General features: G+C 36.4%; 1 protein-coding gene across 1 annotated transcript in view; it reads left to right on the forward strand.

Moving 5' to 3' along the window:
- The window catches only part of LOC150079179 (intermembrane lipid transfer protein Vps13D-like), a 129,922-nt gene that overhangs the window by 27,906 nt on the left and 75,493 nt on the right, over positions 1-26,523 (forward strand). Inside the window, exon 3 of the mRNA XM_090382983.1 lies at positions 9,257-9,439. Within this exon, the coding sequence (XP_090239109.1) occupies positions 9,257-9,439 (183 nt within the window). The remainder of the gene's footprint in view (positions 1-9,256; positions 9,440-26,523) is intronic.

The following is a 26,523-nucleotide window of genomic DNA, read 5'->3' on the forward strand; positions in this document are numbered from 1 at the left end:
AAAAATCAAAAACAACTATTATACTAAAATAAATAAGTAAAATAAAAAATTAAGCTAAAATTAAAACCATATGATTCCAGTTAAAAAAAATAATATAAAATGAATAATAAATAATTATAAAATTAAAATGTGATGCTAGCTAAAAATAAATATTGATAAGTAATCAGGTATTTCTTCAGGGAATTTTTTCTAGATCCCGTAAAATAGATACCTGGAATTTCCAAGTAATGTGTAGTAAATAGCTAAGGCAGGAAAAAACTGGGAAAATATCCAGTTAAGTTATAAAACTGTAGTTGCATTGATTCATATAACTGATGGTAAAGCATTAACCCGTAAAAAGAATCCTGGGAACTCCCTATAATTTATAGTGAAATGCGGACTTAAAAGAACAATTAAAAGAGGATAGAATTAGTGACCTCTGTAGTTGGTTTTGATAAAACATGTGTAAAGATACACAATTTAAATGACTGAAAGGAGAAAGTAAAGTACAGCATAATTATAGTGACGCAGAAGTATATAGTGCAAATAGATAGCTGAAAGAAAGATAATTAGAATGGCTAGATTCTGTAGACAAAGAGGTTTAAAATATTTGGAAAATTAGAATAGAATAGTCCAAAGATGAATTAATAATATACAGTAGAACAACGTTGGTTATTCGGAAGTCAGTTATCCAGAATAATTTGAAAGGCTGATTTTTCTTCTATTTTTATTAAAAGTAGCATTTGAGACAAATGTTTATTATTCTATGAGAGTATTTCTGTCTTTTTTTTTTTCTTATGTCATATATCTGGTGAAATGTTGGATTAGGACTAATGTGTTTCGGAAATCATGAGTGATAAGTTTAGTCATTCACTTCCATGAACCCAATTTTCCATTATATATTATATTATGTTTAGTGTAGCTCAAGGTTCGGTAAAAATAATATCGGCCCGAAACAGTGCAATTTATTATTTTTCTCGGCAAAATGTTAATGAAAACAAACAGCACTGAAATGGCCAGAAAACCATGAAGAACGTGATATAATCAAATCGATATTATTAAGGAACTTGAGAGATTTAACAGAAAAGGTCACAACAAACGAAACAAAACACGATCGAGCATTATTTCAAAAAATTACTTTAAATTTTTTTCCACATAAAATTTGTAATAAAATACTTATCCGAATATACAAACATATGTAAATGTGCAAAATTTTATGTATAAGTTATTATTATTATTTTTTTAGTTAAATAAATTAGTTTTTTTCATTCAATTTAAAGTCTTTTTCTTTTACCTTAATATATTATAACAGAAGTTATTTAATTTTATCTTACATTCGATTATTCGGACGATTAAAAACCCCCTTTTTACGCAATGGCCTCCACCGGAGTACAACACTATGTAAGTAGTAATATTACAATATAGAATACTTACTCGTTGGGCTTTGTGTACCCTATCACAGTTTGCTGAAGAGATCGATAAAAAATAAACTAGTAATATTTAAATAAATAAAAATTAAGTATTAATTAAAAAATTTAAGAAAATTAACCTAAAAATAGAAGAAATTAGGAAAATAAATAATATTTAATTAAAAAAAAAAAAATTAAGAAAATGAACCTGAAAATATAAACTAAAATAGCAAAACTGGTATAGGTACAGACAGAAACGAGTAAGTATGGGGCATTACGTCGAAAAGGGCTGTCAATCCACTCAAAGCCCCCAATGAAGTAGGGGATTGACGACCACGTGGTGTGATGCAATACATTATATTTGTACAGTTTTTAAGATTTAGTATTATTATATAAATTTATACAGAAATTAAGATTTAATAATTATCTTGCTACAGATAAAATGTTTTCATTAGTAAAATGTTATGAAAAATCATTATCATTTAGCATTATACTTTTTATCTTAACTCAAAATGTATAGGCCATATGGAATGAAGATAACCAAACTAGGTTAACTTGATTACAAATTTGTATGAACACTAATACTTATATGAAAAACACCAATAATCGATAACAATCTACAATAAATGGCTTTGTAGTACAACAGTCTGTATTAATTTAATATGTTCTAGATATATTAAAAGGTTGATATAGTAGAATATGGTAGCGTAAAAATATCGGATTAGAAATGAAGTAACAAGCTGAGTAAATTAAGGTGCAGTCTGAGGATAACCTGTAAGTCAAAACAGCCCAAGTAACGTGCAAAGGCCAACGCCGGCACTGTGGCAAAACCTAGAAGTACATTATATATACAATATTTTTTTTTTTTTTTTATGTGAACCCCAAACACGAGAGGTATTAGAACCTAAAGTACTTCGTACCGTGCTTGGGTTTGAGGTTAAGAAGATGAAAGAAGATATTTGTTGACATTGGGCTTGAACTTCTGTAGATTGTAATTTTCAGGAAATACGTATGAAGGAAGGTTGTTCCAGAAAACGGCAGTTGAATGAATAGATGAGGAAGATGAAAAGTTGGTTCTGTGGGTTTGAAGTTGGACAGTAAATGGATGTTGGCTAGTGGCGGCACGTGTTCGGACTGTTTTGAAAGAGAGAGCAGGAATTATAGAAGCCAATTCAGAAGAACAGTGCCCATGAAAGTATCTGTAGAAGAGGCATGCAGCAGAAACAGTACATCTATGAGAAAGCGAGTGGAGAGACTCTGTTAGAGATGAATCATTAATTAACCTAACTGCCCTCTTCTGAATGGAATCAAGAAGCCTGAGAGAGGTTTTGGGGGCACCACCCCAGATGTGGGAACAATATTCCATGGCAGGGTGGATTTGCGATTTATACAGAGTGAGCAGCTGTTTGGAAGAAAAGTAACGCCGAAAGCAAAAGAGAAAACCAAGTTTTTTAGATGCAGAGGAAGCAATATTTGTAATGTGCTTGTGCCAAGAGAGATTAGAAGTCAGGGTAATCCCCAAAAGAGATATATCATTTTGCCTATAAATCGGAGTGTCACTAAAGATAAGCATAGGAGCAGAAGAATCCTTTTTGCGATATATAAGACAAGACTGAGTTTTAGAAGGGTTGAAATCAACTAAGTTGTCTTTGCCCCACTGGAGAATTACCTGAAGATCGGCATTTAAGGAATTGGTAGCAGATTTACGAGAAGTTGAAGCTGATTGAGCAGGACAAGGTTTCTCAAAATGGAAAGTTGAATGCAATGTGCTATCATCGGCAAAACTATGGATAGGATCTCCAGTCAATGGAAGAAGGTCATTGATATACAAGAGGAAAAGAGTGGGGGAAAGAACTGAACCTTGGGGGACACCGGCTTTAGTGGAGAAGTTAGAAGACAGAGAGCCATCTACCATCACCCTCAGTGAGCGATCAGAAAGAAAACTGGATAACCAATTACTAAAAACAGTTGGCAAACCATAAGATGGAAGCTTGTTTAGAAGACCTTTATGCCAAACACGATCAAAAGCCTTTGAGATGTCAAGAGCAACTACTTGTGTTTCACCGAACCTTTCCATTGAATTAGTCCATAAATGGGTAACATAAGCCAGAATATCACCAGTGGATCGACACTGACGGAATCCATACTGGCGATCGTTGATCAGACGGAAGGTTTCTAGGTAGTTTGAGAGTTGGCGGTTAATTGATTTCTCCATTACTTTAGAAAGAGTAGAAGTAATTGCAATGGGACGATAATTGGATGGGAAGGATTTGTCACCCTTTTTTGGAACTGGCTGGATATGAGCAAATTTCCAAGCAGAAGGAAAAACACCTTTGGAATAAGAAAGTGAAAAAAGGCGGCAAAGAATGGGAGTAAGTTCAGGAGCACAAGTTTTGAGAACAAGTGGAGAAATACCAATCAGGACCTGGAGCTTTCTTAGCATCAAGATTCATCAAAATCCTTCTGATATACTTTTGACGGAAGACCACAGGAGGCATTGAATGGAGCGTGTTAGGAATGGTGGAAGGTGTTTTACCAAGATCATTAATACATGAGCTGGAAGAAAAATGGGATGCTAGCAGGTCAGCTTTACCCTTGGCTGAAGTGACAACAGAACCATCTGGTTTGGACAGAGGTGGGAGCAGAGATGGGCAAAAGTTGCGGCCAATAGCTTTGGCAAGAGACCAGAATGCTCGGCTACCATTAGGGCAAGAAGCAAGTTTTCTACTCTTAGCCTGTTCAAACTCTAGTTTGGACTGATTAATAACTGCTTTACAACTGTTGCGAGCTTTGGTGTAGGCAGAAAATGAAACTGAAGAATTAAACAAGCCAATTACGATATTCAACATTCTTCTCTTGGATAGCCTTAGCACATTTATTGGAAAACCAAGGTTTAGATAAAGGACGAGATTTTAAAGTGGAGTGTGGGATAAGGGATTCCATTCCTGCAAGAATAATTTCACTGACACGATCTGAGCAAACATTGACATCAGAAGTTTTGAAACAGTAATCCCACCAAGGAAAAGAAGTCTCGCAGGTCATCCCATTTTGCATTCTTGTAATGCCAAACAACACGTGGTTGAGAATAGCCATGAGATAAAGGTTCCATTGGAGAAGAGACAATCACCAAGTTGTGATCTGAAGTGCCTAAAGGACCTCTCACTTCGACCGTGTACTTAGAAGGGTTGTTTGTGAGAAAAAGATCAAGCGTATTGGCTGTATGATTAGGATTGTCCGGTATTCTTGTAGGTAAATGAACAATCTGTGCAAGGTCATTAGTAATTGCAAAAGCCTCAGCATCTCGACCTGCTGGGTCGGTGTGACTAGAAAACGGAAGCCAGCTGGAGTTGTGAACATTAAAATCACCAAGTAAAATTACTTCACTGTTAGGAAAGTTGGACTGGAGAAAGTCAAGTTGCAAAGAGAGGAAGTCAAAGAGCTCCAAGTGATTAGTGGAGTTGGAAGAATGGTAGAGACAACAGATGAATTTGGCACAATGAGGTAGAGAGATTTTAAGCCAGAGAAGATCAAAGAGAGGAGATTCCAAATTGCCAAGTCTCTGACAGGGAATATCAGAACGGACATATGCCCAAGTACCACCTTTGAGGCGAAAGGAATCATACAGCGAATAATGTGGGCATCTGAGATGAGCAGTAGATGAATCAACTGATAACTGAGATTCTGTCAGAAAAAGTACATGGGGTTTGGCAGACTGCAAGTGGAAATGGACATCGTTGAGATTAGAATTGAGACCACGTATATTTGTGAAATGAATTAGGAAGTCCTTGGGAGGTTTAGATCTTTTAACAGATAAGCTTGCTCTATTAGTTTGACAATTCATGGTGTATTCAATAGTAAGAAAAAGTAGGTGGGACATGCTGTATGAAGTAATGAAATTTTTGGTTATGGCGTACATGTGATAAGAATATACCCAGATCCTTGACATAATGTGGCCTCGACAATGCTCCCCGCATACACACTACTCGGACTCCCTCCAGTCACTATCTGGCAGAGTAGAGGTAGCAAGATTATACACTAGCTGATCCGGAAGCTTCCTAGAGAGTTACCAATAGGTTCAGTCCGGTGTACTAACTAGCGGAAACTTATAATGTGTTCGGCCTGCGAACACAATATAAGGTGAAAGTAAAGCAAAATGAAATAAAAAGTAGTAATAGTAGTAGCATAAAATGTAATGAACTAAAAAACATAAATTGAAATATGATAGGGCAGAATTATAAAATGTGTTAATTACGGGTTAGTAGATTATTGAAAGGGACTTTATCAAGGGCTAACCCTCTCAATATATCGGCCCATAATTAATGCAGCTATCTGTTTCTGTTGTCTTTAACATGGTCCGAATAAACTGCCTGCTTAACATGGTCTGCTTAACCGAATAAATGTAGGATAGTATAATAATAATATAGTACCAAAGTATTTAAGGTAATTTGAAAGTATTATAATTTAAGGGCCAAAAGCTGATAATAAACAAATTTAGTATGTAAGGTAATTTGGAAGTATTATAATATAAGGGCCAAAAGCTGATAATAAGCAGATTTAGATTAGTAGTTTACAGGCAAGATGACTATTAGCCCAATAGATAGCTTAGTAGCATAAAGAATACAATAGAGCAAGAGTTCCATTCACTTTTGTTATATATTTATATTATCTATGTTGAATAGGCAGCATGGGCTTGAAAAAAATAAAATAAATATACAGTGTATATATATATATATATACACTGTATTTTTTTTTTTTTTTTTCTTTTTGTAAATTTCAGATAGAACTCTTCACAAAATTGGAAGTGAACAGTTACAGATAGCTAGATGATAACTGAAGACAATTCCAGTTGTAACAATGAATATATCCAATGAAGATTGAAGAAAATTACAGCAGAAATATAAGAATAACATAAACACGATTTCACCTAAATGAGATATTTAGGTGAAAATGTTCGAAAGAGCTAACTGATATCCAAAGTGAAAGGTAGTAAATGATCCATAGTGATATGGAGATTATGAGATGATATATAAGTAGATCCAAGATAAACAAGGTGATTATAAATCCTTTAGAGAAGCATGCAGTGGAATTTAATATATGAGTCCCTTGAAAATCTAAGATAAGAAGTGCGAAGTGCAGTTAAATAGATACAAGGTGTAACCGTATCTATATTTGCAGAAGTAATAGTAGTTGTAGTAGTGGCATGTGATGCAAGAAAGCAAGGTGTATGAGCTTATGCAGCATCAGCCAAAAAAAAAAAAAAAAAAATCACACCATTTCCTCCAAATGCCTGTCCAGTTCCTCCTTAAATTTATTTAACCTATCAACTTCCACAACTACAGTTGGAAGTTTGTTCCAGCAATTAACCACCTGCTGGCTAAAGGCAAATGTCTGCACATCTATTCTACAGCCTGTCTGCATTGTTCAGAAAACTTCATATCTGACTGCACAATTACTGCATGGTCTTTTTAATTTTTTAGCACCTTAAGTGTAGTACCACACAGTTGGTATGTTTCTCTGGGGTTACTTCTACCCACATGTAGTATTTTGTATTTGTCAAGGTTAAACTTCAGTTGCCACTTCTTAGCCCATCTGCCCAAATTTTCTAGATCCTGTTGCAGTAGCACACTGCCATTACTTTCATTAACAATCCTCCCAACTTTTGTATCATCTGCAAACTTCAACACCAAGCCTGATATATCTTAATCAATATCATTGATAAATATACAAAACAACAGTGGACCAACACTGAACCCTGTGGGATCCACTAATAACATTAGTCCACAAAGAGCAGCACCCGTTGATTACCATCCTCCCACTTCTTCTCCCACTCAACCATCCTTTTATGCATTGTAGCAACTTACCCTTAATACCATTCTGCTCCAATTTGTACAATAGTCTTCCATGCGCAACAGTGTCAAAAGCTTTCCTGAAATCCAAATATATGATATCAAAATTATTTTTTGCATCCAGTTCCTTTGTAACCACATCATAATATCCTATCAAATTTATCAGACAAGACTTTCCCTTAACAAACCCATGCTGTGTCTGAATTATTGCTGCAGTCTTGTCTAGATGATCCTGCAATGCATCTTTAACCAGTGACTCTATTATTTTACCTGGAACAGAAGTTAAACAAACTGGTCTGTAATTACTCGTGTCACCCTTCGTTCCACCCTATGTGAATTGGGAATACATTTGCACATCTCCAGTCTGTGGGGACGTCCTCTGAGTCCAGGGATGCTCTCATAATTATGGCTAAGGGTTTGGTTAGTTGCTTTGCCGCCTCCTTTAATATAACTGGATAGATCCCATCCACCCCAGGTGCTTTTCTTATGGTTAACTGCAACAATTTCTCCTCCACTTTGCTCTCAGTTATTACAAAATCATTAAGCACCCTGCTACAATTTGATAACCTTCAAAGTACCTGAAAGCATAATGTGAATTGTCAGTAAGACACTTCAGAAAGACAGTAATTATAATTATAAGTGCTTTCATGAAATATCTTATTAAAAATATAAGATAAAGGTAACTGTTTGTAAAAATTGCGAGAAACTTAGTGAGTAAAGAGCAGAGAGATCATTCATATAGGAAATCATGTAAAGTTATTACTGTCCAAGTAGTGGAAATACCACTAAATAATATTACATATATACAAATACTCATTAGGACCACGTAAAAATGAATTATAACCAAATATATGTTTGATAAAGTGAGCAACAATATTAAAATTGTAGTTGATAAAATAAACAGGGATATTGTTTTTAATGATATATATTTATGTACTTTGATAGAAATCAAATTACATTATTGGAGTTCCAGTTGGTGAGGTAAATAATATTAAAGTTAAATTTATTTATTTTGTCATATAAATCTATACTACGTGGAAGAGAAGTATAGCTCAGGGTAATATTAAGATCAAGGAAATTTGCAATATGTGTTCTCTTTAACTGTGATTAACTGTGTTCTCTGTATTCAATATAAGTTCACTAGGGTATATTGCTTTAGCTATATGGGTTCAAAATTTATGTTTAAAACAAGAATGTTGTCTACATATCAAAATTCTAAAAGGTTCTGATTTGGATTGCTTACAGTATATACATCTTCATAGCAGTGTAAGAATCAATTTTAAACTAAACTGGGATTTGGAGAACCCATGGGTACTCCAACGGTCTGTTTGTTTGTATCTTTGTCATCGAAAATAAAATTAAGTATACAGAGATTGATATAATTGTTCCATAAAGCTTCATTAGTGTGTTAATTTTTCTTTGTATTTGTGATAAAGCTATTTTAGCAGATGACTTTCATCAACCAGTGAAATACCACCACTTTGCTTATTAGAGGCTTGAAGTGGTGAAACCCATGTTTAGTCTCTAGAGCAAAGTTTCCGGCATCCCATGCATGGTACTAAGTACTATAGGTTTTGGTACCTTTCGTCTTTGGGGTTTTCATAAAAAAAAAAAAAAATACAAGTAAGTTATGAGGTATTGAAGTTTGTTTGTTATTTGGTTTTTAGGAGCATTAGCAACTAAGGCCATATTGCTCCGGGATATGCAGTGGTCATTCCCCGACCTTTTCGCATCTTCTGTATTTGGTGGTGACGGGCTCGAACCCCGGTCTAATCAAGAAGCATGTGCTACGCACTTCTGCTCCTTCCCACCCAGCTACGGAGGTGCTCTATTGAAGTAAAAAGATTTGTGAAATCATAGGTTTCTATGCTAGATATGGTTACACCAGATCTAAAAGTGTTAATGACAGCTTCATTATTGTTTATAATCTATATAGATCAAAGATTATTGAAAATAGTATTAAGCAATTTAAAAATTTATTTATTTTTATACTATAATATATGCTTCTTATTTTGCTGTTAGGAACTCGGTCACCATCACCCCTTCCATTTCATCCAGCCCATCCTCCTCTTCCTAGGGAACCAGCTGATAGTGATGCTCTCATTGTAGTTGAATTTATATATGTATATTCCCCTCCATGTCAAGATGATGAAGAGGAAAGTCTTCAGATTGCTACTGTACAGTTTAATAATTTAGATGTGATAGGTGAGATGTATAAGTGTTAATTTCTTTGTCAATATATGGTTTTAAATCTGTGCATGTGTACACAGACAGACAGACAGGCATGCATATATATAATTTCACAAAGGACCTACTGTTTGCAATTATATTATTTATAGCAAAAATTGTTATACCACAACTGCCATTAAGAATTTATGAACTCATCTAACATTTCTCCTTAAAATTGGAAAATCTATCTGGATAATTTGATCAAATAATACTTTAAAACTTTTTAAACAGATAATTTCTGCAGTACAGACAATATGACTTAGAAAAATTTAGTTTATTTTATTGTTTTCTAGTCTAAAACAAAGTTTAGAACAGTTATATAATAAATAAAGAAATATACTAAATATAGTGCTTAGCATAATTTAATAATTTACTGTATGCATAATAATTATGTACTAAATGAAAATAAATTTTTTGTACAAACACTGGAATGCAATTGGTGTATCACATTCCACTGTGTAAGCTAATTTATATCGTGATTATATTGAGGCTATATTTTTCAACAACAACAAAATTGTTGTTAATGTATTTTCAGTTATAGTAATAACAGTTTAGGTTATGGCCACATGGTAGTCATAATATGAACATTAATTGTCATTAATTTTCCAGGTTTTGAAAAAGTAACTAGAGTGGAATCTTGTTTATATAAAGGACACTTTGTATAAACAATCCTAATAGAAGTCAGTATTCCTACTTACATATGCGTTTATTATAAAATCCGGTTATATGTATTGGAAAGTATGTTTTTATACCACGAAAATAAATTATTATTTTGTTAATACAGTGCTTTGTATAGTCAGATCTTTAACCTTAAAGTTTAATATAGTCATATTAAAGAATAGTTTATTCCAGAACAAAATATTTTCTTTTTTGAGCATATTGCAATGATGGATAATCTGTGCACGCATGTAAATGCCCACATGTACATGCACGCGCCCACACATGTACGCACGCGCCCACACACACACACACACACACACACACACACACACACACACACACTATTAGACATTTGGATAGTGATGGATATGTAAAGAAAGAATCGCTATTCTTTTGTGCTGCAAAGCAGATGGCAGTACAAAATTGCACTCACTTGTAATTTGGAAATTTCCAAGCCAAGATATTTTTAAGTAATTAACTAGATTCTGTTCAGTTATGAGGCTAATAATAGTGTTTGACTTGTGGTGTCAGAATTTTTTTTATTGTTTATTGAGAGTGAGTAGAAGAATGGCTTCAGAAAAAAGAAGCCATTCTTCATCAGTGTCATGCTCCGGCTGGATCAGGGCATTATATATAACTGCAAGGAGCATCAAAAGATTGTCTGCAAAAATATTTGATAAGTAGCAGAGGTGGGGAGAGGACAATTTTAATTGGAATGGCTGATGCCATTATTGCTTATAATGTTAGTATTAGCATTAGTAGAGGCATATGCAAGAAAGCAAGCTTATACAGCATCATCCGAAGAAAAATAAAAGGGGAAAAAAAAAAAAAAACTTCCCATTCACTCCAAAAGTTTATCCAGTTCTTCCTTGAATTTCTGCACATCTTTTCCACAACTGTCCTTCCTCAATTTGAATTTATGCTCCCTCAAGTGCGTAACCTGAGCAAGAAGAAGAATCTCATTATCATTGAGCTTGCTCAAACCATTCAAGGTTTTATACATCTCTCTCTTAGATCAGCTTGCAGGTGCCTAGTCTCTAGATGCTGCGTTGCAAAACTCAAGCCTTTCTTGCTAAGAGCAGCCCTCTGACCCCCCCCCCCCCCCACCAATATCATTGCCCTTTTCTATACTTGTTCCAGCTGTTGTATATCCTTCCTAAAATGAGGCTTCCAGAGCCCTCCAGAGGAGTCTTTCAGACCCCTGTATGATCTTAATTACAATGCCTTTCACATACCTTAATTATCTAATCCTCTATATGTATTCACACACATACACATAGCTACCATGAGTGTTACACACACATACATGTACATACACCACTCATGGATAATCTTAATTTAAATTTAAGCTATCAACAAATAAATATTTGCTGTCTTACTCTCTGTAAGTGTCATACAGAGAGTAGGCAGCAAATTATTTGAAGGTTTGATCTTCCTCTTTGCTTGCAGGAATTTGAAAAATCAGTAAAAAATACTTAAACATTGTTCACTATTTTTTTGATGCCACCTATATTTTCAATATTTTCTAAACATAACAGGGAAAATTACATTTTTATATTAAAAACATATTTTTAATTAATTTTTGAAATTGAATATCCTTTAGACCTGTTGGTGTATGCAATGCATAATGAAAACCTTTGAGCTTCAATGATCATATGGAATTGGATGCCAGCCTGTCAGTAACGGTAGCATCTACTGCAGTAGTTTTCAACCGGGGTGCTGTGTAATTTGGGTTTAAGTTACTTAAATTTATTATTATTATTTTTTTAAAAATTTGTATATTTATTTCATTATAAAGAGGTGTATGGTATCAGTCGTACCATATATTTTTAATTTTGTGGTGATCTATAATTGATCTTTATTTAGTACCTCTATATAAAGAAAAAAATATTATATAGGTATATATATATTAAAAGGTCGAAAACCACTGTGTTATATATTTCTTTTGGCTTAGGGGTGCCGTGAAAAAATTACTGGGACACTTAAGTGCGCCGTGAACTGAGAAAGTTTGGGAACCTCTGATCAATTGCATGAAACGTGAAGTGCATGCATAAACAGTTTGGTTGTGGATGATGCTTTAATGTCACAAAACCAGAAAGCATTCCTAATTGGAAGGCAGTGTATTTCAGTAAAGCCAGCTGGCTGCCAGTAATTGTAAGTACATGACAGATGCCACTCAACACATGCATACAATTAGGTTTAGCCTAATTCCTGAATTTTTCCTAATTGTGCAATAATTACCAGAGATTCTAGGATTTTCGATGGAGAAATCAAAGAACAAAATCACTGTAGGGAGCGTCTCCTATGCGGATAGAGGAGATGAAGCACACTAGAGGCATATGATGCAAGAAAGCAAGCTTATGCAGCATCAGCCAAAAAAAAAAAAAAAAAAAAAACCGCTTTCACCCCTCCGTTCGTTCCAAATAACTGTCCAGCTCAGCCTTAAATTTGTTGTGGAAGTTGATAGCCTAAACAAATTTAATGCTGAGCTGGACAGTTATTTGGAACGAACGGAGGGGTGAAAGCGAGCAGGCAAACTTCTCCATATCTATCCTACATCTGTCTTTCATCAATTTGAATTTATGCCCTCTCAGGTGATTATTCTGAGAAAGAGGAAGAATCCCATCAGCATTGAGCATGATCAAACCATTTAAGGCTTTATATTCAAGGCTCAATCAGATCACCTCGCAGGTGCCTAGTCTCCAGACACTGTAATTTGCAAAATTTAAGCCTTTCTTCATAAGAGCAACCCGTTGTTCCCTTCACTAATCTTGTTGCTCTTCTCTGTACTCGTTCCAACAGCTCTACATCCTTCTTAAAATGAGGCCTCCAGACCTGTATACAGTACTCAAGGTGTGTGGCCTGACCATTGCCTTATACAATGGGATAATCATCCCTGCTAGAAAAATTCCTGTATATCATTGACAAGACACCATGAACTACTCTTGCAAACCATCTGCACTGCTCAGAAAACTTCATATCTGCCTGCATAATTATCCCCAGGTCCTTTTCGTTCTCTACCACTGTCAATGTAGTACCACAGAGTTGATACGTTACTTAGGAGTTGATACGTTACTTAGGCTTCCCATATGTAGTACTTTACATTTGTCAATGTTAAACTTCATTTGCCATCTCTCTGCCCATCTGCTCAACTTTTCTAGATCCTGTTGCAGCAGCGTACTGTCAATAGTGTCCTTAACAACCCTGTCAACCTTCGTATCATCTGCAAACTTGAATATTAAGCTTGATATACCATCATCAATATTATTTATAAATGCAGAAAAAACAACAATGGACCCAACACTGAACCCTGAGGAACTCCACAAATAACGTTAATCCATGATGAGCAGTGTTCATTGATTACCACTCTGTCTTCTCCCACTCAACCATCCCTTTATCCATAACAGCAATTTGCCTCCAATGCCACACTGCTCCAATTTGTTCAGCAGTCTTCCATGTGCAACGGTATCAAAAGCCCTTCTAAGATCCAAATATATGATATCAAAATTATTCCCTACATCCAGTTCCTTTGTGACCACATCATAGTATCTAATCAAATTGGTCAGGCAAGACTTTCCCTTAACAAAACCATGCTGTGTCCGAGCTATAACTGAAGTCTTGTCTAGATTATCCTGTGCAGTGCTTTTTTGACCAGTCTCCATTAAATTTCCTGGAACAGAAGTTAAACTAACAGGTCTATAATTACTTGTGTTGCCCTTTGATCCTCCTTTGTGAATTGGGATCACATTTACACTTCTCCAGTCCATGGGTACCTCCCCTGAGTTCAAAGAAGCTCTCATAATTATGGCTAAGGGTTTGCTTACTTCCTTTGCTGCTTCCTTTAATATAACTGGATGGATCCCATCCACCCTGGGTGCCTTTTTATGTTTATCTTCAACAATTTCTCCTCCACTTTCCACTCAGTTATTACAAAATCATCTAGATCACTGCCAGAGTTTAACTCACCTCTGGCATTCACCTCCCTGAATAACTGCTCATGTGTGAATGTAGATGCAAAATACTTATTTAGTTTGTTAGCCATCTGATGAGGATCATCAACAGTTGAACCATCAATATCCAGTTGACCAATCTGATTCATCCCTTTCCTTCTAGAGTTTACATATGTAAAGAACTCTTTGCTGTTTTTCTTTGCATCCTTTGCCAAAGATTTCTCATAATCTGAATTTGCCTGCCTAATCTTCTTTGTGATTTGGTTACAGACCAGCTTATATCCATCATAGTCTTCCATGTCACCCATTAATTTGTATGTATCCCATGCATTTTTCTTCTCTGCCATGTCTCATTAGTTCATCTGACATCCATTTAGGCCTAAACCTTGAACAATAATTCTTAGTTGGTATGTAAAGCCTAGTAGCTTCCAAGATTAATTCTTTGAATGCTTCCCATTTTGAATTTGCTGTTGGTAACATCAGTTGGTCCCACGGTATAGAATTTAAATACTGTCTCAGACCACCATAGTCACCTTTACGAAAGCAGAAACCCTTCCCTTTACCCCTGATGGTAGTTACCTCTTTGAGTAATTCCCACTTCAGCTCACTGTGATTACTGCCACCTAGTAGTACCTTTATCTGCAGATTCTTAATGCATGAAGAATCACTGCTGATAATCAGATCAAGAGTATTACTCCCTCTAGTTGCCTCCCGAACATGCTGATGTAGAAAACAATCATCCAATAAATCCAGAAAAGCCTTGCTAGTGTGTGAGTGACCAACCCACAAATTCCAGTCAATATCTGGGAAATTAAAATCCCCCATTATAAGACTCTCTGATTTACTGTCCTACTCTATTTCCCTGTACAGTTTCTTATTATACCATCAGAGTCATTAGGCCTATAGCACACTCCTACTCTCAATTTTGTTCTCCCAATGCTTATGTCACACCAAACTGACTCGACACTGCACTGTCTAGCGATGTCGACTGGCTTCACTTCCTTGGAGTTTGTGTGTTTCTTAACTAATAGCATAACCCCTCCTCCCTTCCTATCCTGTCTATCCTTCCTGTACACATTGTACTCCCCAAATTCTAGTTCTGCATTCGTATATCTGTGTGACACCATGTCTATGACATCCCGAATAGGTGCCTCCATAGCCAGGTGGGAAGGAGCAGCAGTGTGTAGCACATGCTTCTTGATTAGACCGGGGTTCGAGCCCATCACCACCAAATACGGAGGATGCGGAAAGGTCAGGGAATGATCACCGCATATCCCAGAGCAATATGGCCTTAGTTGCTAATGCTCCTAAAAACCAAATAACAAACAAACAAACAAACATCCCGAATATAATAGTTATTGTTCTTTTATCTAAGAGATATAGAAAAAAATTGGATTATGTATTTTTCTGAGTGACAGCATCCTTCTGAAAAATACAAGATTACAATTTTAACCTCAGTTGATGGAGTAGAAGAACTGAAGTGTATCCATTTTAGAAATTCTTCTCAGGATCAAGAACCATTGATTTGGAAATGGGATTTTAGTTACAAGCATTATATATTTCTGATTTAGACCAGGTAAACAGGTTACTGACCTTGGCATTTGACTAATTTCAAATGTGCTCATAAGGTAGGAACAGAGAAGAAAAAGATTGCATTTTGCTGCAGCAGATTAATTATCACAGAATGCAGGCAAGTTAATGTACATTTGTGCTACACTATTATGCCTTGATCAGGAATATGAATAAGATTTTGCTTGTGGTTCCAAGAACACTTAAGTGGTTTAGACTTTGGAGCTGTCAAAATGAGGTTAGAATCGAGATATGTTCCCAGATCCAATTTTTTTTCTATATCTCTTAGATAAAAGAACAATAACTATTATATTTGGGATGTCATAGACATGGTGTCACACAGATATAAGAATGCTTTGTAACCTTTTAATTAGGATAGGTGGAAAAGGAGCAGTGTATGTCTGCCTGGGCAAAAGCTGATGAAGTTGTAGAGTAGTTGTCACCTTTTAAAGGCATAATAGTGGGCACATTAGATGATAAGGTGATAATAGTGGGCACATTAGAGTTAATGATGTTAAGAGTGAAAGATCTGGGGATTTACTTTTATTAAGTACAGAAGAGTATTGAGAAACAGATACAATATAGGACATAAAGGATGCAGAATTTTAATGTGGAGAGTACAATGTGTACAGAAAGAACAAACAGGATGAGAGGGGGGAGGATTATGACCTCCTGGTCATAATCTTCCCCTTCTCAGAGAGATAATCAGAGAAAGTAATACTCTTGATCTGATTATCAGCAGCAAACCTTCATGCATTAAGAATTTGCACTTAAAAGACCAGTTAGGTGGCAATAATCACATTGCGTAGATGTAGGATTTACCAAAAGATGTAACTACTATCAAGTGCAAAGATAAGGGTTTTTGCTTTTGTAAAGGTGATTGCAGTGACATTGTATTTTGCAGTAGTTACATCGTTAAGTAAATCGCACATCAGTACATTCTGATCAGTGCCACCTAGTGGGTCTATTATCTGCAGATTTTTAATGCATGTACTGTCAAGGGCGATAATTTTATGAAGAATATTGCTTTTTTTTGTTATTTCTCTAACATGCTGGTGTAGGAAACAATCATCCATTAAATGCATATATTTGTTTTCCCTATGCTTATGTCACACCAAACTGACCCCACATTCACTAGTTACCCATGTCAGCTAGATGCGCTGCCTTAGATTTCATGTGCTTCTTAACTAAGGCATAATCTCTTTCCCCCTCCTGTCCATTTATAAACCGTACTCCTCATATTCAAATTCCGCATCTCCCTTGTATGTGATTGACACTGTTTCTGATATCTCCCCAGAGTCTTCATTTGATGACTTAACCAGCACTCCAAATTCATCAAATTTATTTACTATGCTCCTAGCATTGGTGTACACGCAAGTATACATGTACTTGTTCTTAGTTACCCTAACATAGCCCATATATATCTCCTTGTTCCAAGGCGATCTACAACAGGGCTTGTAATCTCTGGTAACTTGCTTTCCAGGCTCCTGCATGTTCCAATAGAAGCAGTGCAAGGATAACTTTCAACTCTGCCTGTGGCTATTATTAATCTATTAGTCTGTGTATCCCTCCAAGCTTGCAGTTTTCTGACCCACCTAACACTGGCTCGATAGCATTAGCAAATATTCTTTCACCCTTTCTTTATTAAGTGTATCCCATCCCTGTGGAATCAGTCCCTTCTGTTAACAGGCAGAGACCATGCTGAGAAAAATTCTATCCCATTATCTTGAACACTCTCTCCTGAGCTGAATTGACTGAGAAGGCTATTCTCTTCTATCATGTCTTGCTACAATTGGAGATACTTTCAAATTTAACTCTAACTAACATCTTTTTCTCAATATTGCCCTCTACTTGTTAAGTTAGTCTGTAGATCTCCTACTCTTAATGTCATCAGTGTCAATGGGTACAACAGTATTACCTTTTGTGCTCTGAAAAGATGTCTGCTCTGTGTCATCTACTTTTGCCCTTGACAGACATACCAGTTCTGATTTACCTGACAGTAGAGTCACATACAATGGCTACCTCTTGTTGGACCAGCTCATTCTGCATTGGGGGTTGTTGCTGTGTTGCCTCATGTACAAGTCATCAACTGAAAGTGCAAGGTCTAGTTGAGTGGGCAGCTGAGAGCTTCATGCATGCACAGTTTAATTCCTTTGAGGGCATCCACCCTGTTTTTCAAACTCTCATTAATGTCCATCAGAATGCTGAGTTAATGCCTATTATCCTCACACTACATCAAACTCACACATAGATGTCGAACGTGGCTATATCATGTTCTGTTCCAGATAGATCTGCAAACATCAATCAAGTAGTACATTTCATTCAGCTATGACTATGATTTGGAGGATAACTCTCCCCCCCCCCCCCCAGTTCTTGCCAAACCACAGCACTTCCACTACTTTGAGCACTTTACTGCTCTGGTCTGAGGCATGATTTCTGTTCAAATACAGTTTAATAGAGAATACTACACTAAATGAAATACTTAAATTCACTAATAACACTGTGTACCATATATGCAGCAATAATACGTATTAGGCTATAAATTATAAATGGATAGGTAATAGCATGGATCTTTTATATAGCTAGTATAAACAGTTTCTTTCATTTGCTTGTTAATGCCATTAATAGTTTATATTTAAGTTTAGTATTAAATATATTATTAATTAATACATTTTAAGGATATTCTTTAATTGCATTATATCTTCACTTATATTACAAATCTTAATATGCCATACATACAAGCAAGAAAGCTTAAATAAATAAGACCTTAAGAATTATGACCTTTCTTAATAGGTATTTCTTAATACCTATTAAGAAACTTGAACAATACTTGAACAATATTTCTTAATAGGTATTTCTTAATACCTATTAAGAAATATTGTTCAAGGTTTAGTCCTAAATGGTTGTCAAATGAACTAATGAGACTCGGTGAATGAACTAATGAGTGGCAGAGAAGAAAAATGCATGGGATGCATATAAATTATAAGGCGACACAGAATCGTATGATATATATAAATAAGCTAGTCTCTAATCAAGTCACAAAGGAGGTTAGGCAGGCGAAGACAGATTATGAGAAATCTTTTAAAGAAAAACAGCAAGGATTTCTTTACTTATATAAACTCTAAAAGGAAGGGAATGAATCTGATTGGTCCACTTTATCGATGGTTCGACTGTTGATCCTGCTCAGATACCAAGGAAACTGAATGAGTATTTTGCATCTACATTCACACATGAGGAGTTAAGGTTTGAAAATGCCACAAGGTTATCAAATTGTAACAGGGTGCTTAATGATTTTGTAATAACTGAGAACAAAGTGGAGGAGAAATTGTTAAAGTTAAACATAAGAAAGGCACCTGGGGTGGATGAGATCTATCCAGTTATATTAAAGGAGGTGGCAAAGGAAGCAAGCAAACCCTTAGCCATAATTATGAGAGCATCCTTGGGCTCAGGGGAGGTCCCCACGGACTGGAGATGTGCAAATGTGTCCCCAATTCACAAAGGGGGAATCGAAGGGTGACACGAGTAATTACAGACCAGTTAGTTTAACTTCTTTTCCGGGTAAAATAACAGAGTCACTGGTTAATACACATTGCAGGATCATTTAGACAAAACTGCAGCAATAATTCAGACACAGCATGGGTTTGTTAAGGGAAAGTCTTGTCTGACAAATTTGATTGGTTATTATGATGTGGTTACAAAGGAACTGGATGAAAAAAATAATTTTGATATCATATACTTGGATTTCAGGAAAGCTTTTGACACTGTTGCACATGGAAGACTACTGTACAGATTGGAGCAGAATGGTATTAAGGGTAAGTTGCTACAATGGATGAAAGGATGGTTAAGTGGGAGAAGACAGAGGGTGGTAATCAATGGGCGCTTCTCTTCGTGGACTAATGTTATTAGTGCAGTCCCACAGGGTTCGGTTTTGGGTCCACTGTTGTTTTGTATATTTATCAGTGATATTGATGAAGGTATATCAGGCTTAGTATCGAAGTTTGTAGATGATTGCAAAGGTTGGCAGGGTTGTTAATGACAGTAATGGCAGTGTTTTACTGCAACAGGATCTAGAAAATTTGGGCAGATGGGCTGAGAAGTGGCAACTGAAGTTTAACATTGAAAAATGCAATGTACTGCTTATCGGTAGAAGTAACCCCAGAGAAATGTACCAACTGTGTGGTACTATACTTAAGGTGGTAGAAAATGAAAAAGACCTGGGCGTAATTGTGCAGTCAGATATGAAGTTTTCCTAGCAATGCAGACAGGCTGCCAGGGCAGGTCATGGGGTGTTGTCAATGATATATAGGAATTTTGCTAGCTGCGAAAAGGCGGTGATTGTCCCTCTGTATAAGGCAGTGGTCAGGCCATGCCTTGAGTACTGCGTGCAGGTCTGGAGGCCTCATTTTAGGAAGGATGTAGATTTGCTTGAGTGTGTTCAGAGAAGGGCAACAAGATTGGTGAAGGGAATGAAGGGATCATCTTACCAGGAGAGGCTTAAGTTCTGCAAATTGCAGTAGCTGGAGACTAGGCACCTGCGAGGTGATCTGATTCAGCTGTATAAGGCCTTGAATGGGTTGAGCATGCTGAATTCTGTTGGGATGCTTCCACTTGTTTAGATTACGAACCTAAGGGGACATAAATTGAAATTGAGGAAGGACAGATGTAGAATAGATGTGCAGAAATTTCCCTTTAGCCAGTGGGTGGTTAATTGCTGGAATAATCTTCCATCTGTCGTTGTGGAAGTTGATAGGTTAAATTAATTTAAGGAGGAACTGGACAAATATTTAGAGGGGATTGTTTTGTAATTTTTTTTTTTTTTTTTGGCTGATGCAGATAAGCTCATACACTTGCTTTCTTGCATCACATGCCACTACTACTACCTAATCCAAATTACAGAAGCCGAAGTTGGTTGGACTGTGATGAAGCCTATCATTACACATATAATCATAACATTTCTTGCTACTTTTTTATTTATTCAGAATTTTTAATGTCGTTTTAAATCTTTTATTTTTCACATACTTCATTTATTACTTGTTGGACAGACAACTTATGTGATTGAGCCCTGATTCCCATAATGTTTTTATACTTCATTTCTTGAAGAGAAGCTTTTGTGTAGCACATAGAAAGTAAGTTTTGTATAGCTCATACGAAATGAGTCAAAAAAGATTTGTAATCAACTAGAAGTAGTAGTGATGCAACAAAGGTTGCAACAAACACCATGTATTACACTTTTTCAACATAGTCTCAAGGCAAAATAACATTTTTGCCACCTCTCAATACACTTCTGCAGGCCAGTTTTGAGAAGTCCTCTAACATTAAATCATGAGTTGATAGCAGCAGAAATCACCTCATCAGTAGCAGAATGTTTTTAAAGAAAAAAGGAGTTGAGTGCAGGAAAGAGGAAGAAATCCAAGGGTGCAAGGTAGGGGAAATAAGTAGGATGTGGCAATATTTCTAACCCACATTCATGGGTGCATCTCACTGCAGCATGCAAGGAATGTGCATGCTGCAGTGAGATGCAGTACTGTGGTGAGATGCAGTATTGTGGAGTACATGCATACCTTTTGACAGCTTTTTCTGTCTTTTTTCTTTTACAGCAGCATGTAGCTTTATGAGGAGGGTGGAGTAATATTTTGCCATCACAGTACAGCCCTTTTGAAGGTCATCTGTTAGTATCACCATGCTAATCCCAGAAACTGACAGCATCACCTTAGTTACAGCTTTTGTTCTGTTAAAATGTTTAACCAGAAGCAAAGCCAGTGTCTGAATCATCCTGACAATTTCTGCTATGTGTGTGGATGGTTTACTACAAAAACACAGAGGAAGAAAATTTACAGTACAGTCAGTCCTCGTATAGCACGATAGTTGTGTTCCTAGAAACCCTCGTGTAATATAAACAACAGGCCCTATTGGAAATATAATGTTAGGTGCCGACCAGCCAAGATTGAACACATTTGTAACCAAAACATTACCAAACACAATAAATAATAGTAATAAAATACGTATTTTATTACTACTATTACGTAATAAAATATTGCTAATGCTTTTGCTTCTTTCGTAAGCAAACTTGTTTTTTGTTTGATTTTCTATCCAAACAGATGACAGCCGTTCCATCTCTTCCAATTCTTTGTGTCTTAATCTGATGGATTTTAATTACACTTTGAGTTGTTTTTGTTTTCTCTGCATTCTTTGTAATTCTCGGCGTTGCCTCATTTAGGCCTGTAGCACGTGCAATATCACATGGTCTTTCATTTCGCTCAAAGCGTTTCACAATTTCATATTTTTTCTCTGTCGACAGAGGCGGACTGGCCATAAGCCTTACCGGGGAAACCCCGGTGGCTGGTGTTATTTTGGCCATAAACGCTAGTATGAGGCCACTACAAATTTTCCTGGGTAAGAATTTTTGACCCGGTCCGCCTCTGTTTATCGATATTGCTTTTCTTTTTCTCTCTGAATATGCAGTGTCTTCACCAGGATGCTTCCTTTTCACACCTTTTAATTAAGTATTTTTCTCATTTTTAGGGAATAAAGCACAATTACAAAACGAGGAGGCACGCTTGATACACATAAACAAAGCTGCGTGTGTGTAGCAACTGAATAAACAACACCGAAAGGCAGAGATACACTATTAACACCTCACATTTTACTCAAGCACATTTCTAGGGGTTACTACCATAAAACAATAAAAATAATTTCCAGTTGCATTTCTGCTAGTGGAATCTGTTATAAACTGGTAGTAAACTCGATCTAATTGCATTTGTGATTATATCGATAGCTGGAATTGTGTTGGTTTTTACGTTATTATGGTGAAATGTGTTTCCCCTTCACTGATATAAAACACATAAATACATTTTCAGAATCTTCTCTTCATTCCTATTGTGTTGTGTTCGATTGGGGTGATTCCGTGTTCGACTGCCATTTCTTGTAATCACAAAGGGGAATCGTGCATAAGCGAATTCGGTTCATGTTATATAAGATATCATTCCCCTATTTATAAATCGTGTATGTTCGAATTCGTGTAGTGTAAACACGTGTTATACGAGGACTGACTGTATTATTAAATGTGCATATTCTTCGTACTTTGGTTGTAAGGTTGGTGTAAGCTCGCAGGTAATACAGCACATATATGATATATCACCTGCACCACAAATATGAGGAGGTTGTTAACTGGAAAAATTTAAAGTATACATTTTGATGTTCCTATGGTGTGGTGATGATTGCAATTTCTGCATGGTAAAAATATCACAGATGTGTAGAAAAAGAATGCCTAACAAGAAATATCCTAACATATTATCTGCAATAATGCCTATTCCACGGCGCCTCCATAGCCAGGTGGGAAGGAGCAGCATTGCGTAACACACGCTTCTTGATTAGACTGGGGTTCGAGCCCGTCACCACCAAATACGGAGGATGCGGAAAGGTCAGGGAATGACCACCGCATATCCCAGGAGCAATATGGCCTTAGTTGCTAATGCTCCTAAAAACCAAATAACAAACAAACAAACAACAAACATCCTATTCCACATAATGAAGACCTAGTGATACCACATCCCTCAAACTCATGTGATAAAGGAAGCAGTGATAAATATAGCAAAGATTCTTGTGTTGCAAACTTTGCTAGACCATCCACTTTTACAGGTTTGGACTATCAACCAAAGAATTATAATGCACCACATTTAATTAAGTAAGAAGAGTTGACTTAGTTCATTTCAGCAATTTGCTCATTTCATGATTTTAACTTATCTAGCAGTACTCCTCCATTGCAGGTTACAACAGTGGAAATTATTTGAAGTAGGAACTAAAAAAAAAAAAAAAAAACAGTACAAAGGGTACTAGGAAAGTTTTGCAATATGACGCAACAACGAATCACAGGAAGCTGCTTGTTGCTGCATGTTGAGACATGTTCGTACGTGCATAGTAGCCGCCGCGCCAAGTCGATGGGCTCAGTTATTCATTAGTAGTGAGAGTGTAACGTGCTTGCGATGGCATCGCGGTCACGAAATGAGATAAGGACAGTTTTGCGGTATAATTTTGTGCGTGGTTTAACCATAGACCAGTGCTTAGAAGAAATGACTCTTGCACTAGATGATGATTGTCCACATCGTACAACGATATTCAGGTGGTATAGAGAATTCCAAAGGGGAAATTTCACTCTGAAGGATTCTGAGAGGCCAGGAAGGCCACGAATGTCAGTTACGGAGGAAAACGTTACTGCTGTGAGGAAAATGCTTGACGAAAACAGGCGAGTGACCTACCAACAGATAGAGGATACTTTGGGCCTAAATGCACCAGCAATTCGTTCGATTCTGCAAGATCATTTGCACGTGAAGTAACTTTGTCCTCTCTGGGTGCCGCATCAACTGACTGAAGAGCAGATGACACGACGTGTGACTTGGTGCCGGGAGATGTTAAAAAAGTTTGATAAGGGACAATCTCGGTATGTGAACAACATCGTGACAGGTGACGAGACTTGGCTGTACTATTACAATCTGCCGACCAAGGCTCAAAACAAAGTTTGGGTCTTTGATGATGACGACACACCCGTAATTGTCAGAAAATCCCGATCTGTAAAGAAGAAAATGATAGCTGTATTTTTCAAATCGAGTGGAATTGTGGAACGTGTCGTTTTGGACACGCAGAAGACAGTCACAGCTAAGTGGTATACTGAACAATGCCTGCCTAAAGTCATTGGATCTATAAAGAACCTGCGGCCAAAGTCAAGAATGGACACCTGGTACCTCCATCACGATAATGCTCCAGCTCACCACGCCAAAGCCTGCACCGAATATTTGACCACGACAGGACTGAAACTTCTCGAGCACCCTCCCTACAGTCCAGACCTTGCTCCCTGCGACTTTGCACTGTTCCCGCATGTGAAAATGAAGCTAAAAGGGAGGCGGTTTTCCAGTGATGAGGACCTTCTACGGGCTTGGGACAACGAGTGTGCTTTACTCTCTAGTGAAACTTGGCAGAACTGGTTTAAAGATTGGTTTCGGAGGATGGAGAGGTGTATTGAATGTAGAGGAAATTACTTTGAAAAAATTAAATAAACAAAGCTGTATTGCAAAACTTTCCTAGTACCCTTTGTACATCAAAAGTATCACAAAGCATTTTCGAATTATTTCATTATGGAAGATGGCATGTGTGTTTGTAAAGATATTAATTTCTTTACAGAAGCACATGTAAAAATATTCAAAAGCAGTTTTGCTGCACAGTAGAAATGCTTTCTCATCCCTCTGCTTCATGAAGTTGGCTTGAAAGAAATATATGAAAGTATTTTCAAGGTCCTGAATTCAATAAAATAATTGGAATTTGCTTGTAATGTCTGAGTTGATCTTAAAATAATTGGATAAATCACCGGTTTACAGGGAGATTTCACAAAATGCTGTTGTTTTCTGTCTTTGTTTGAGAGTTTTTAACAGAAAAATGTTATATGTGTAGCAGTGGGAAAATAGAAAAGAATTTTTACCAGGAAGAAGCAGTGTAAAATATGTTCCACTGGTTCAACCTAATTTACATGCAAAGGCATGTAAATTAGGTTGAACCAGTAAATTTTGGATTGATGAAGAATTTTTTTAAGGCCCTGGATGAAGATGGAAGTGGGTTCTGCTACCCAAGGGAAGTGTTTCCCAATTTAATATATGCAAAACTGAAAGAATGCAATTTCATTGGGCCTCAAATGAAGAAACTCCTTAAAGGTGGTGTTATTTATAAGCAAATCTAGAGGATACTCAACTACTAGCAGTTGTTTACAGCAGTTTTCATGGATTTTTTGGAAGAAAGAAAGAATATAATTAAGAATCTCTGTTGTAAACTTTACTGCTATGATATAAAAATATGGGCTGGTGAATGTCTTTAAATTTATTTTCTTCATTCCCATATCAAATTTTTTCTTCACATTTTGGGAGACGTAAGTGATGAGCAAGAGGAACACTTTCATCAGGTTGTTGGGATACTGCCAAGATGGGAGTTTACGTTTGGTTTCTTAAGAGGGAAGCAAAATGGACTTTAATAAAACTGAGTGGTAAACATTTCTAAGGAAATAGAATATTTGCACATTTTATGTTTGATTAGAGTATTTTGAAATGAATGACTCCTTTTTAATATAGCATATCTATTCCTGCATGTTTTTGAAATTGTCTGTTCATTAAGTTACTAAAATTTCAGTATATATCTTTCAATGGAGATACAATTGAGATGTAATTTTGTATTTTTTGAATCAATGGATAAGTTCCCTTTAGAATGTGCAGCTTTTCTCTAGAGGTACAAAAATTTTTTATTTTTTTTGTTGTTAACCAATGTAATTTGTGCAAACTACTCACTTTCATAACACTAGGTGGAAGTTTATTTTAGCATTCAATTACTCTCTTGCTAAATGCACTTTCTGTACATCTATTATGGAATGATCCTTATTTGATTTAGATTTGTCTCCTCATGTGCATGCGTGCATGTGCACATATGTGTTGTCTATGGAAGAATAAAGTTGCCATCAGCATTTAGTTTACCTAATCCTTTTAAATCTTTATCCACTTCAACTTTCCAGAGACTGCATTTTACAGAATGCCAGAACTTCTAAGAATATCATTTTGAGTCCCATAATAATCTTGTTGCTCATCTCTGCCCTTTTCCAGCTTTTTAAAATAAAGTTTCCAAACCTATGTGCATTATTATCATTAGCCATATGGTGCAAGGAAGCCTGAGGCTTTTGCTGCACCAGCCAAAAAAAAATTTTTGAATTACCCTGAGAGAGAGAGAGAGAGAGAGAGAGAGAGAGAGAAGTAGAAGGCTAATGATAATAATGAGCCCCCTGGGGTTATTCCTTATATGGCCTAACCATTGTTTTCTATGCTGCAATAATGAACTCTGCCTCTGTTGATAAAA

The sequence above is a fragment of the Mastigoproctus giganteus genome, chromosome 10 (genome assembly GCF_048544385.1).
Source record: "Mastigoproctus giganteus isolate SK-2022 chromosome 10, ASM4854438v1, whole genome shotgun sequence".
Classification (NCBI taxonomy): domain Eukaryota; kingdom Metazoa; phylum Arthropoda; class Arachnida; order Uropygi; family Thelyphonidae; genus Mastigoproctus; species Mastigoproctus giganteus.